Raw genomic sequence first — 11,204 nt, forward strand, 5'->3', positions numbered from 1 at the left:
TCTTTCCCTCCTTGGAAAGCCACTTTCCCTCCTCTGGGAAGAAGGGAAAGCCTTGGCTGTGATGCCCAGTGCCCGGGTCCGAGCGGTGCGCTCAACTCCTTTGCTCAACAGTGGTGGACAGTTGAGCTGAGTCCTGTTTGCTCTGCAGAGGGAACTGGGCAAGCTAACCAAGTGCGCTAGGCAGGTGGTGAGCCCCTGCAGCAGCCGTGATATAGCGGTGGAGAGCATCCTTGGCAAGCAGAGCATCCTTCCCAAGGATGCTGTCTCACTTCATGGGCATCAGTGCTGCTGGTGGGGTGATTTCAGCCGCCTGCTCGCTGGGCAAGCTACAGAGATTGTACCGAACAGGTGACTCATGGAAATTGTACCAGAGCAGTTGTACCACCCAAAATGCAAGCGAGGGCGGTTAGTTCAGTTAATTATATAGATTATGGAGCAAATTGTGCATTGACTGCACCTCTCTTCTTTGACAACAGTGATTTTATAAGACATGCATTTCTACTAACGAATGTAACTGTGCAAAACTTCAAACATAAGCATTATACATATGACTTCCAGTTTTACAGAAATTAAGTGAACAAAGTAGAGCCCAGCACTAACTCAGCTTCCCAGGAGATGCAGCAACCTTCAGTTTAGTGTGAGCAAGTGCAAGTCAGCGATTATGAGGAACTAACCAGCAGTTTGGCACCTACCACACACAGAGGACTCTCCTGGTCTACAAGGGTGAGGAAGGGTGGAAAAGGAAGGAAAATCTGTGCATCACTGATTATCCTTTTGCCATAAGTGAGTACGATGTTAATAGCCACTCAGGGACCTTCAAGTGCCAGCTAAATGCTGAAAACCAAAGCTGAACACGTGCTTTACAGGCGCCAAAGAAAATGCAGTTACTCCTCTAAAAAACTCGGCACATTTTTAACAGCTTTCAGGAACCACCTTGCTTGGCTGTGTAGCATGAAACACTGCGGGACTCTGAAGCACCAAAACCTTGGGAGTCTTTAACACAAGGCAAGGAGTAATAAAACTGAACCAGGACCTATGAGGCACTTAAGGGCATGATAGCTTTAAATTCTGTTTTGAAATACAGATCCTGTATAGAAGGCAGCTTCCTACACCCACCTGAAGTCCCTCAAAGTTTTTTCATGGGGTTTCAGTGGGACCCAAATTTCACACGCAGTGGTTTTGCTTTCATACTGAACATATTCTAAAATAACCTCAGGAAAAGTGTGAATTCTCAGCGGTGGGCTGTTCGCCTTACCAGCAGCCTGGGAATACAGAGCTTGCCTCTGCTACAAGCACGAAACTCGTACCTACAGGAGACAACAGGCTGGATTCTGATCTCGCTGCAAATTCAGAACATCCTCGGTGCCTTTACTGGAGTTACTCCAGTTTTGTTTGCTGCCTTGGAAGTCAGAATAGACCTGTATTATATAGCTGTGTATGTAATTATATATCGTGCATATATATATATATGTATGTATGTATTTTATTTTGCTGTCTGACAATGCTGCCAGCAAATATGGAGAAAGAACAACAGTGAAGGTTTTCCCAGCTTTAAATGGTCTGAATACCAAGTAAATCTGCCTAGAATGCCTCGGTGAAAACATATTCCCTGAAGATGCCAGCAAAGGCCCAGCATCCGCTATTGTTTTTAAAGATAATGTTTTCCACTTAATCTTTCAGGGTTTGTTTTTTTTTTCCCTTTCAGTTTTTGATGGTGACTTTGTCACCTCTGGGCTCAGAAGGGAAAAGAAATTAGCATTTAGATGGGAATTTTTTTCCTCACATTAAAACCAATTGAAATGGAAACCAGGACTGGCAGCGGGTGAGGAAGGCGAAGCCGATCCGCGGGATAATTCGGAGATGACATTCATAGCAGGCGGATGATGAACCAGCTGGCAGACCCATTGGCCTTTGCCAATTTTGTTACCCATTACTCACGCGTCACGGAGGAAAGCAGTCAGCCAGGCCATCATTTCTGTCCTCCACTCACTGGAGCCCCGAAATGAGCCTCCCACTCCATTCCCTTCGCTGCTGATGGAGACCCGCACCTAGAGCAGAGACCCGTCACCTTCTGAAAGGGGCCCAAGTGAGCCACCTTGCCTCTCACAGTGTGAGGAAACCTCCTTCGCTGGCCCTGAAGGAGCGTGCTGGGGGGCTGAGCGTGGTGCCAGGTATTTGTTTCCCTACAATCCATTCCCTGGCAGCTGCAAATCTATGAGGGCAGGTGGCCTCAGGCACAGACGGTGAGCCCATACTCCCATGCTAGAGAGCCCTTGACCTTCTCTGCTGGTAAGGTTTTGCCCCACACCATCAGATGCTCCCTCACCTTTGCCATCGTGGTGCCCACCTCATTTTTAGCTGAAGGCTTTCAGCATCGCCAGCCCGATGACCCGCTTTGGTGTCTAATACCTCCATGGCTTGGCCTCACCTCGGCTCCCATTTCTGGTGTTTTGGTGGGGCTCCAGTCAAGCCATGTCGGGTTTGTTTGATGACATCCCACTGCTCCTCATTTCCAGCAACCACCGGGACTCTGTCCTCCCTTCACGGCCCATCAGTAACGGTTTTGTTGTTTCCAGGAGGATGACATGGAGGGAATCCACATTGTGGCCTTTGCCGAAGAAGATGACCCAGGTAGGAGGGCGTTTTCCTCCGTGTGTGGCTCTCCGTCACTCAGGACAGCGCAGCTTCATGTGCTTTGGTTGCACTGTGGAGCCCCGTGCCCTGGCTGGGAATGGGAGCCCCAGCCCACCGGGATGGGGAGCTGGGATGCTTCTGGGTGTTTACACTAGCAGGTGTGCCAGCTGGATTTAAGTTCTGGATATAAGCAGCCAGCTGACTGGGATAAAAATGTCATAAGTCATTCCCTCCATCCTGGGGCCAGGATTTGCTCCCTAACTCTGCTTCTACCTTGCTGCGTGGCTCCAGGAAAATGCTGAGGGCTGGGTGTGTGATGGGAAAGTGGGAAACCCGTGGGCATCAGCTCCTGAAAAGCCATTGTGTGGATGCTTCTCGGTGCCATCGGCGTGCCAACAAGCTTTGGCCTCTCGGGGGCTCGGTTCCTCCCTCGCCACAAGAAAATAGTGACATTGTTCCCCTCCATGGAAGGATTACGAGTCTTAATTCATGTGTAACTAATTTCAATAGCCGGGGAGGATGCTTGAAATTAAAAGCCTTATTATCAGAAGAAAGATCTGGGAGACAGCATTTTAATGAGAACTATAAACAGCTCCTGCGTGTATGGCGGGGTGAGGGAAGTTGAAAACCCCACAAGCAAAACGTGCCTGCGTGTTTGCAGGAGAGAGCTGCAGCGGTTTGTGTGTCGTTTCAGATGGGTTTGAGTTCCTGGAAATCCTGAAGCAGGTTGCCAGGGACAACACCGATAATCCCGACCTGAGCATTGTCTGGATTGACCCCGACGACTTTCCTCTGGTGAGTGGTGGGGGCTCCTCGCCTTTCTTGGTTTGATTCATGGATGGAGAGTGTGTGCGTGTACCTGTGTGTGCACAAGTGCAGGAATTGCCCCAGGGAATTTGGGACGGGGAAGGACGGGACACCCAGACCACGGGTGATCCCTGAGAGCTGCTCGCTTGGGTCTGCTTCCCATGAAGATGGTGTCTTGGGAGCATCCCCAGGGTTGTCACTTTGCCGTGTGTGGCAGCCCGAGCTCTCTGGGTGCACCCATGGATGCGCGCTCCCTGCAGCACAGCCCAGCCGGCGGAACTGATGCAAAGGGTGTTGCAGACACTGAGCTTTGTTTCTCACTCCTGCAGCTGATCACTTACTGGGAGAAGACCTTCAAGATTGACCTGTTCAGGCCACAGATTGGAGTGGTGAACGTGACTGACGTGAGTAGCATGTGCCCAGAAAATCCAGCGCTCCAGGATTATGGTGCTAGAAAGGATGGGAGTTGAGGTCTGCTGGAATCACGGGGACTCCTGCTGTTAAATGCAGGGAGACCAGGCGTTTTCCTCAGGGAAAAAGTGTAAGGACCTCACCACTGGCACGTGCAGCAGGGTTCATAGTGCCTCCAACGCCGGGCTTCAGGGCTTGGGTCTGAGCATGTTTCTGCAGCCAAGTGGCACACAGGCCGCATCGGCTGAGGCCAGGACCAGCCCCTGTGGCCTGAGCTTCAGGGATTTGCCCCGTTTTGGTTTCAGGGTCTCACATTTCCACCCTGACCCACAGCGCGCTGCCTTGTCCGTGCCCTGCTCTGCCTGCACCTGGCTGGGTTGGTGAAGCAACGTGTGACGGGGCAGGGGAAGCAAGCCATGCTTAGGGGAGGGGAAGAGGAGGAAGAGAAGGGTGGGTTTGCAGCAGAAGCAGAACAGCACAGCTTGAGTGTAGGAGGGAAAGATGGTCCCCAATAGATGACAGGGAGAAACTGCACAGCTTGGAAAAAAACCCAAATAAATACACAGCTTTAATAAGAGTACAACATCAACTGGTAACGGAGGGGTCCTGCTGGGATGAAGAGGGTATGTTTGGGTTCATGCAGGCCCCCCTCCTCCTCCTCCTCAGCTAGTGCTGGAGGGATTTGGTGGGAAGAGGAGACATGTCCACCCCATGCCCCGTGGCAGCGTTGGGTTCCCACCCCACCTCACAGCTGGCAGTGCTGCAGAGGGAGAACTGCACAGGCAGCTGCTGCTTGGGCACAGCCACGGTGGTGCTGATCCGCACAGCACCCACAGCTGTCCTGTCGGGCCGCCTTTCTAGCACCTACTGTTTTTACCTTCAAGCCAGAAAGCCGTGGGGCTGATGTCAGGTTGCTCGCACACCGTGAGCTTTTAAGGCAGACGGGAGAGGGACCCAGCTGACCCCCACCAGCAGAGGTATGGGGAGAGCTGCTGAGCGCGATGTAATGTGCATCACAGCCCCGACACACCTGTGGAGAGAAACCGTCTTTCCTCTTTCTGACAACAACAGTCCAGATGATCAGAGAGCACATAGTGCAGCGTGCTCCAGCCTGGCTCGCTTATCACCTTAGGCTATTTTTGATGGTTAAGTGCTGGGTGTTTTAATGTCTTTCAAATGAACCTGTGTGGGTATGTAAGTGTGTCTGGAAGCAGAAATCTTTCCACTGCAGAAGTGTTTGTAATTTGGTACGTGACTTTGTGTTTGAAGCTTCAGCTGTATGGGAATTTGATGTTTTAGTACAAGAGAGCAGATAGGGACTTAGAGTTGGGACAACTGTCTGGGGCTGGGCACTGGTCCTGGCCCCACCACCAGTCTTGCTCCCAGCCCCCACATCCTCTCTCCTGTACCTCCCCAGAAAAAGAGGGGTGGTGAGGCTGTACTAGATGATTGTGCCTCCTGTTACAACAAATGCTGCAAGACTGTAAGATGGGAGACGTGGTAGGGAAAGCAGAGCGATGGTGTTATGAAGAAAGTGGAAGCCCTGGGTCTCGCCAGACCCATTGAGGGGAATTAGAGGCTGGCCTGGGAGTCACGGTGTGGACGTGGCGCTGGCTGGGTGTGAGAGGGGCTTTACCTGTCAGAGCAGCATCTGCCAGACCATGGGACGGACACTGACAGTGAGGACCCAGTGGGTTAAGACTTGTTAGCAGAATTGTTAAGGGAGAGACGAAAGGGAAGAGGGCCAAGATGGCACCTGTCACCAAAGATCGTGAGAAAAATGAACAGACAAGCCAGAAATAGAGCTCAAGTCTTCCAGTCTTTTCCCCTTATTACTAGCCTGCAGTATCTCCCTTCATTGTATTTACCGCAGTTGGCCATGTTTAAGGCATGTCAAAGCTACATCAAACAGCTATCCATGGGAATTCGTGGAAGTAGGATTGTCAGCGGCAAGACAAGCACATAGAAAGCAGTGTTAGGCAGGAATATATGCCTTATTATCCAGCAGTCGCTGAGAGACCTGTAAAAAACTCATGCATTATCTAGCTTTGATACAGTAAATGTTTCAGGTTGTTGATTATAGTATTTGCAGTTTTTATTTCATTCCTCTTAAGTCTGTTTTCTATTCCTCAAGAGAGAGAGATTTAAGAAAGTTCTGGGTTGGCGGGTGATATCTAAAGCAAACAGTGAGCTCATTGCGTTATTTCAGTGTTACATCACCGCATTCAGCCAAGTTACACAGGTACAAAGTGGGGCTTGCGCAACGGAGTAAAAACAAACACTGCTGTTGGCTTAGGTGGACATAACCCCTGTGACCCCATTGCTTCTCTAAAAACCTGCCAATACAAACAGCAGGGCTCCCAGTGGCCCCCACCAGCCCATCACAGCGTGGTGGCTCAGGACCAGGGCCACGATGCTCTGCAAATTATCGCCGCTTCATTTGCACAGCATCTTGCCCAGGTGCGATGGGCCCACTTCCCGCTGTTTAAAGGGGGCCCTTTTTGCCACACAAACGGTCCTGAGGTTTGAAGACAAGACCATTTGCATAAAGCAAGAGCTGTGGCTCTTTTTTATTACAGTTTTGGGGTTTTAGGAGGAAAATACTGGAAGGATAAAACAGTTTTCCTTGAGCAGAAATCGGCCAGGCTTTTTAGCAAGCCATAAACCAGACAATTAGGTACCGCAGACGGGGAAAAAAGCGGGTGTGTTTGCAAAAGCTAGTCGTTATCTTCTGACATATGAAAAGCACTTGTTTCTGCAACATCAAACGCTAAACGAGATAACCTCACAGCACCTCTGAAAAAGAGGAGGCTGATCCTATTTTATGAAGGGGAGACAGTGAAGGGAAAAGTGTTTACCCAGGCGTTTACCCAAGGAACCTATAGCAAAACAGAGAGAAATCTTTCATTTCCAGGCCTCAGAGACCACCTAAGCTATGTTTCCTGTCCCCGGGTAACAGCCACGGTTTGGACAGCATCTTCTCACTGCAGTTTAGACGGCATCTTCTTACTAAATCCCCGCATCCCCTCCAGTCTATGGAAGCAATGCAGACCACTGGAAATAAAGAGCAGGGGGCACCTGTAGTCCAGGGCATCGGTGGTTTTCACCATGCTTCAGCTGGAGTGTGGTTGAGATGATCTGAGGAAAGGCTCTTCCAAGAGGAGGAACCATTATCACATGTGGAGGGTCCAGAGCAATGTCCTGAGGAAAAGGTGATGGTAAAAAGAGGCTGGAGAGAAGGGGTGCTGACAGCAGGGTGCAAAGGCTCAAAGGAGGAGGTCCCAGAAGGGTTCTGGAAGGGAGAAGGAAAACGCTGTGATGTCCTGTGAACTGGGGTGATGCAGGGGGAGCTCGCATAGGTCTCTTTTTTCTCTCTCTGTGTAGACTTGGAGTCTACAGACCTGGCCAGACAGGGTGAGGATGACGCATCAGGTGGGCGACGCTTTTGCTCACAGGTGTAGGTGGTGCAGGACAGGAACAGGCAGCGGGCACACATCTAACAGGGCAAAAAGTACCACACATCCATGTGAACCCACTGCCCAGGCCCACTGCCCCCAGCCAACGCGTGGGCGGAGAGACACGGTGGCTGAGCCTGCCCACAGGCTGTGGCAGAGAGCGAGCTGATGCCACCCCCCACCCCTGCATCCCACCTGGGGTCCAACCCTTACCCCACCAGTAGCAGCGAACCTGGCCGCTTCCCTGTGCCTCTGAGGTTGGCTAACCACCCCCCCCCACCCCACCCCCCGACCTATCCCCGCAGGCTGACAGCATCTGGATGGAGATCAGGGATGATGATGACCTGCCCACAGCCGAGGAGCTGGAGGACTGGATAGAGGATGTGCTTTCTGGGAAGATAAATACTGAAGATGATGATGATGATGATGATGACGACGACGACGATGATGATGATGATGACGATGATGATGACGACGATGACGATGACGACGACGATGACGACGATGACTAACTGTGACTCTGTGCTGTTTGACTTGTGGGGGCTGAGAGCCCCCCCGCCCGTGGCAGGTCCCTCCATCGGAAGACCTGTGTTTGAGCGTCAGCAAGCGCCGCTGCTCCTCTTTCCCCCCCTGCCTCGCTCTCCCTGCCCCTGCCATTGCCGGGACCCCCCGGGCCTGATTCTCAGCGGTGCTGAGCGGCCAGGACTGCCTGCAGGCACCCAGCACCGCTGCAAATCATGCCTCCTTAGTAAGGACAATAGGAATCTGCAGGGAATCTGCCCCGAGTGTCCCAGGGCAGGAGAAAAGTGTCTGCCTGCTCGCTGCCAGAGGGACACAGGGAGCCAATTTGTATTTTCCATGCTCATCGGCCCAGCACTTAACATCCAAAGACCAAATCTCCCTTCAAGACATAGGGAAGGTGACTGTAAAGTTCAGTCCTTTTATTAAACACAATACCCTTTGCAGCTACTCTGCCAAGACCACTCAACCCTGCAAGTTCTGCTGTGGGAGCCTGTAGCTACTCATTAACATGCTAGGAGCAGCAAAAAGCTTTGGGAGGGGAGGAAGGTTTTAGGGATGCTATTTAATTTTTCAGCGATCCCATATAAAGACAGGATATTCTTGTCTGGCAGCACAAGTTAAAACCAAACACCACGGTCCCTGTCTGAACCTCTTTCTTCTTGAAGGCTCAGGCCAAAGCTAGGGTAAGTGCAGGTGGTGGGATACAGGACATCAAAGCTTGTGAGCTCCCGAACTGTTGGAAAGGCTGATCCAGGTCTGAGCCCACGCTCTTGTGGCTGAAGATCATGGCACTGAGCCAAACCATTGGTCTTAACCCCAAAAAAACACCAGAGCAGACTCCAGGCCAGCTGCAAACATCTGCAGCCAGGGCTGGGCCGGGCCAAGGTTCCCTTTTAGGGGAACCTCAGCTGGATTGAAGGTGGTGCACATGAGACAGACAGCACACTCCTGCCAGCGGAAACATTCATAGGGGCCCACCTTGAAGCCCTCCTATGCCACATCACCTACCAGCTTTAGCTGACTTTTAACCCAAAGCCTGCAGAGCATCTTTTCCCATGACCAAGATGCTGGGAGGGAACACATCCGTCCAGCCCTATCAGATGCTGGGTAACGTGCGTCGGGCAATGAGCAGCGAAAGGATGCAAGCTGTTTGGCGTTTAAGTATTCAGTTGCACAGTTACTCCCTGCTTAGAGACTCGGCTGTCCCGTGGTAGCCTGTGAGAAGCCTCTTTTGACTGCAGACAGAGAAGGAGCTCGGTCAAGGGGGTTACTCACAAAGCAAAGGGTCAGCAACTCAGTCCTGGCAAGCGCAGCACCATCCATGTGCAGGTCACTGCCACAGCGTTAGGTCTCCCTGCTTCCCCGTGCCGGCAGATTTCAGTTGTCTTAGCTTATTAGGTTTGACAATAGTGCAATGAATGGAGAGTTTGGAGGTAGTTTTATCTTTATAAATACATTTATAAATATGTTCTCCAGTCGTTCAGACTTGTTAGCATAGGTAGGGTACACATGTCCTCTCTTGCTACAGATGAAAAACATTGTTCTGACCTATCTTATACTGGCTTGTGTCAGAGGTAAGTGACGTTAGGGGAAATAAAAGTGCGAGGGACAGGAGAATCAGAGCTCATTATACAAATGTGAATCAGCCTGATGAGAAACAAGGTTTACACACTATATATTTCCTTTATCAGATGAACTGCAAAGCAAGATTTTATAGATTATTTTTTTTTTCCTGCCTGTTGATCAGTCTCTTTGACTCTCTCTACATTAGCTGAAATAGAAATTTGAAACTACTGGTATAAAAAAGCTGAAGTACTGATACGTTCCTATGTGTGCCATCTCCTCTCAGTGGAAATTGCCAGCACAAACACCACACAGCTGGATATCTGTGCATCTCTATGTATACGAATGAATGCTGTGCTTATACGATATATGACTGTAGGCCACGTTAGCTCCTCGTGGAACATCAAACATTCAACCCGTGATTCTAAGGCACAGTCTGTGAGAAGAACAGACAGGACAGCAAAGCCCCCAGGTCAACTATTTGCCCTTTCTTGCTTCTTTACGATACACAAGCACCGCCTGGAAGACTCAAACTAAGTGTGTTTGGGGAGAGCATCCACCTGGTCACACTGGGGTTATGAACAACTCATAACTCCCCATCCCAGAGGACCTGGTGGAGACTTCCAAAAGCCTTAAAATGCAGAGTGTGCTCTCAGCCTCGAGGTCTCCTCCCTCTCTTCCATTCACCCCCTCCTCTCTCCTGGCCGGAGGGGTGCCCAGCACCCTCCTTCTGCTCCTTTCTTTCAGCTGTTTCCTCGAGAGCTTTGCTGGAGGACCCCAGCTCAGAGGGAGGGAGCAAGCACCACTCAGGGTCTCGTTGATGCACACCCGTAAGGAGCAAGAACAGGCAAAACCAGCCCTTTGGTAGTCTCCTAGTCTGTGGTTAACGGACAAATGCTGACCTGAGAAAAGTACTTGTTTATCTCTACCTTGGGGCTATTCCCAGGAGTAAAACGTGCACAGTTTCACCCTGCGTAAGGTAACAGCCTGGCCAGACGCTGCAACTCCAGATCAGTCACTGCAAAATGCTGTGAGTTTCTATAAACCTAAAGAATAAAGGAAGAGTTGCTCTATTGCCTTTCCCAGCTGGCACTGTCTGGGACATCCCGCTTGCCTGGGTACTTTCCATGTACCTCTCCCCCCATCTGTTCTGACGCGCCCCTCTCTAGATGCTCCGAGAGGCAGAGCTTACACAGGCAGACCCTGCAAACAGCACTACACACGTGTTCAAGTGCACACATGTTTCACAGGCATGCACGTGTTCCAATGCATAAAGCAACAGCTCTGGGGGAAAAAAGTAATCCATGTGGTGGTGCTTAGGCTTATACAGAGGCCACTGAGGCTGGCGGGCTGGTGTCAGTGGTTCATGGAAAGTTTCCCTGGAGTTATGCGAAGAAGGGTTGATCTTACAGCTGCTGCTCCTTCAGGATGCCAGCTCAGCCCTTGATGGGACAAACCTTTCCCTCATCCCCCGCTATGGTTTTCATCATTCTCTTTGCCCATGAACGGGAACTTATCATCAGCTTTTGGGATAAAAACATAAAACCTTAAGAAAACATTGCAGCAGAGGAAGGATTGCAGCAATGAAGATGAGTGGGCAGCAAAGCCTCTGCCTTTCACCTCATCTGCCCTGAGTTCATGGTGACCGAACCACTGAATGAGGAAATACCCCCTGTGAAGGAGAAGACAGCTTGAACTTGGGTGCCTTCCTTGCAAGGACAGGAAGGATGGTGGTACAGGGAGGTATCACACACAGGACCCCAGGCACGGGCGCTCTGGGGCTCCTCTGTCAGAATTCAGCACAACTGGCAT

The 11,204-nt window shown here is 50.9% G+C and overlaps 1 protein-coding gene across 1 annotated transcript in view; it reads left to right on the forward strand.

The window, feature by feature from the left end:
- The window catches only part of CASQ2 (calsequestrin 2), a 34,220-nt gene extending 24,462 nt beyond the window's left edge, over window positions 1–9,758 (forward strand). Inside the window, exons 8-11 of the mRNA XM_040596939.1 lie at window positions 2,577–2,631; window positions 3,329–3,429; window positions 3,771–3,845; window positions 7,613–9,758. Of these exons, the coding sequence (XP_040452873.1) occupies window positions 2,577–2,631; window positions 3,329–3,429; window positions 3,771–3,845; window positions 7,613–7,819 (438 nt within the window). The 3' untranslated portion in view covers window positions 7,820–9,758. The remainder of the gene's footprint in view (window positions 1–2,576; window positions 2,632–3,328; window positions 3,430–3,770; window positions 3,846–7,612) is intronic.
- The last annotated feature ends 1,446 nt before the right edge of the window (window positions 9,759–11,204 follow it).

This window comes from Falco naumanni, chromosome 5, assembly GCF_017639655.2.
Source record: "Falco naumanni isolate bFalNau1 chromosome 5, bFalNau1.pat, whole genome shotgun sequence".
Taxonomy (NCBI): domain Eukaryota; kingdom Metazoa; phylum Chordata; class Aves; order Falconiformes; family Falconidae; genus Falco; species Falco naumanni.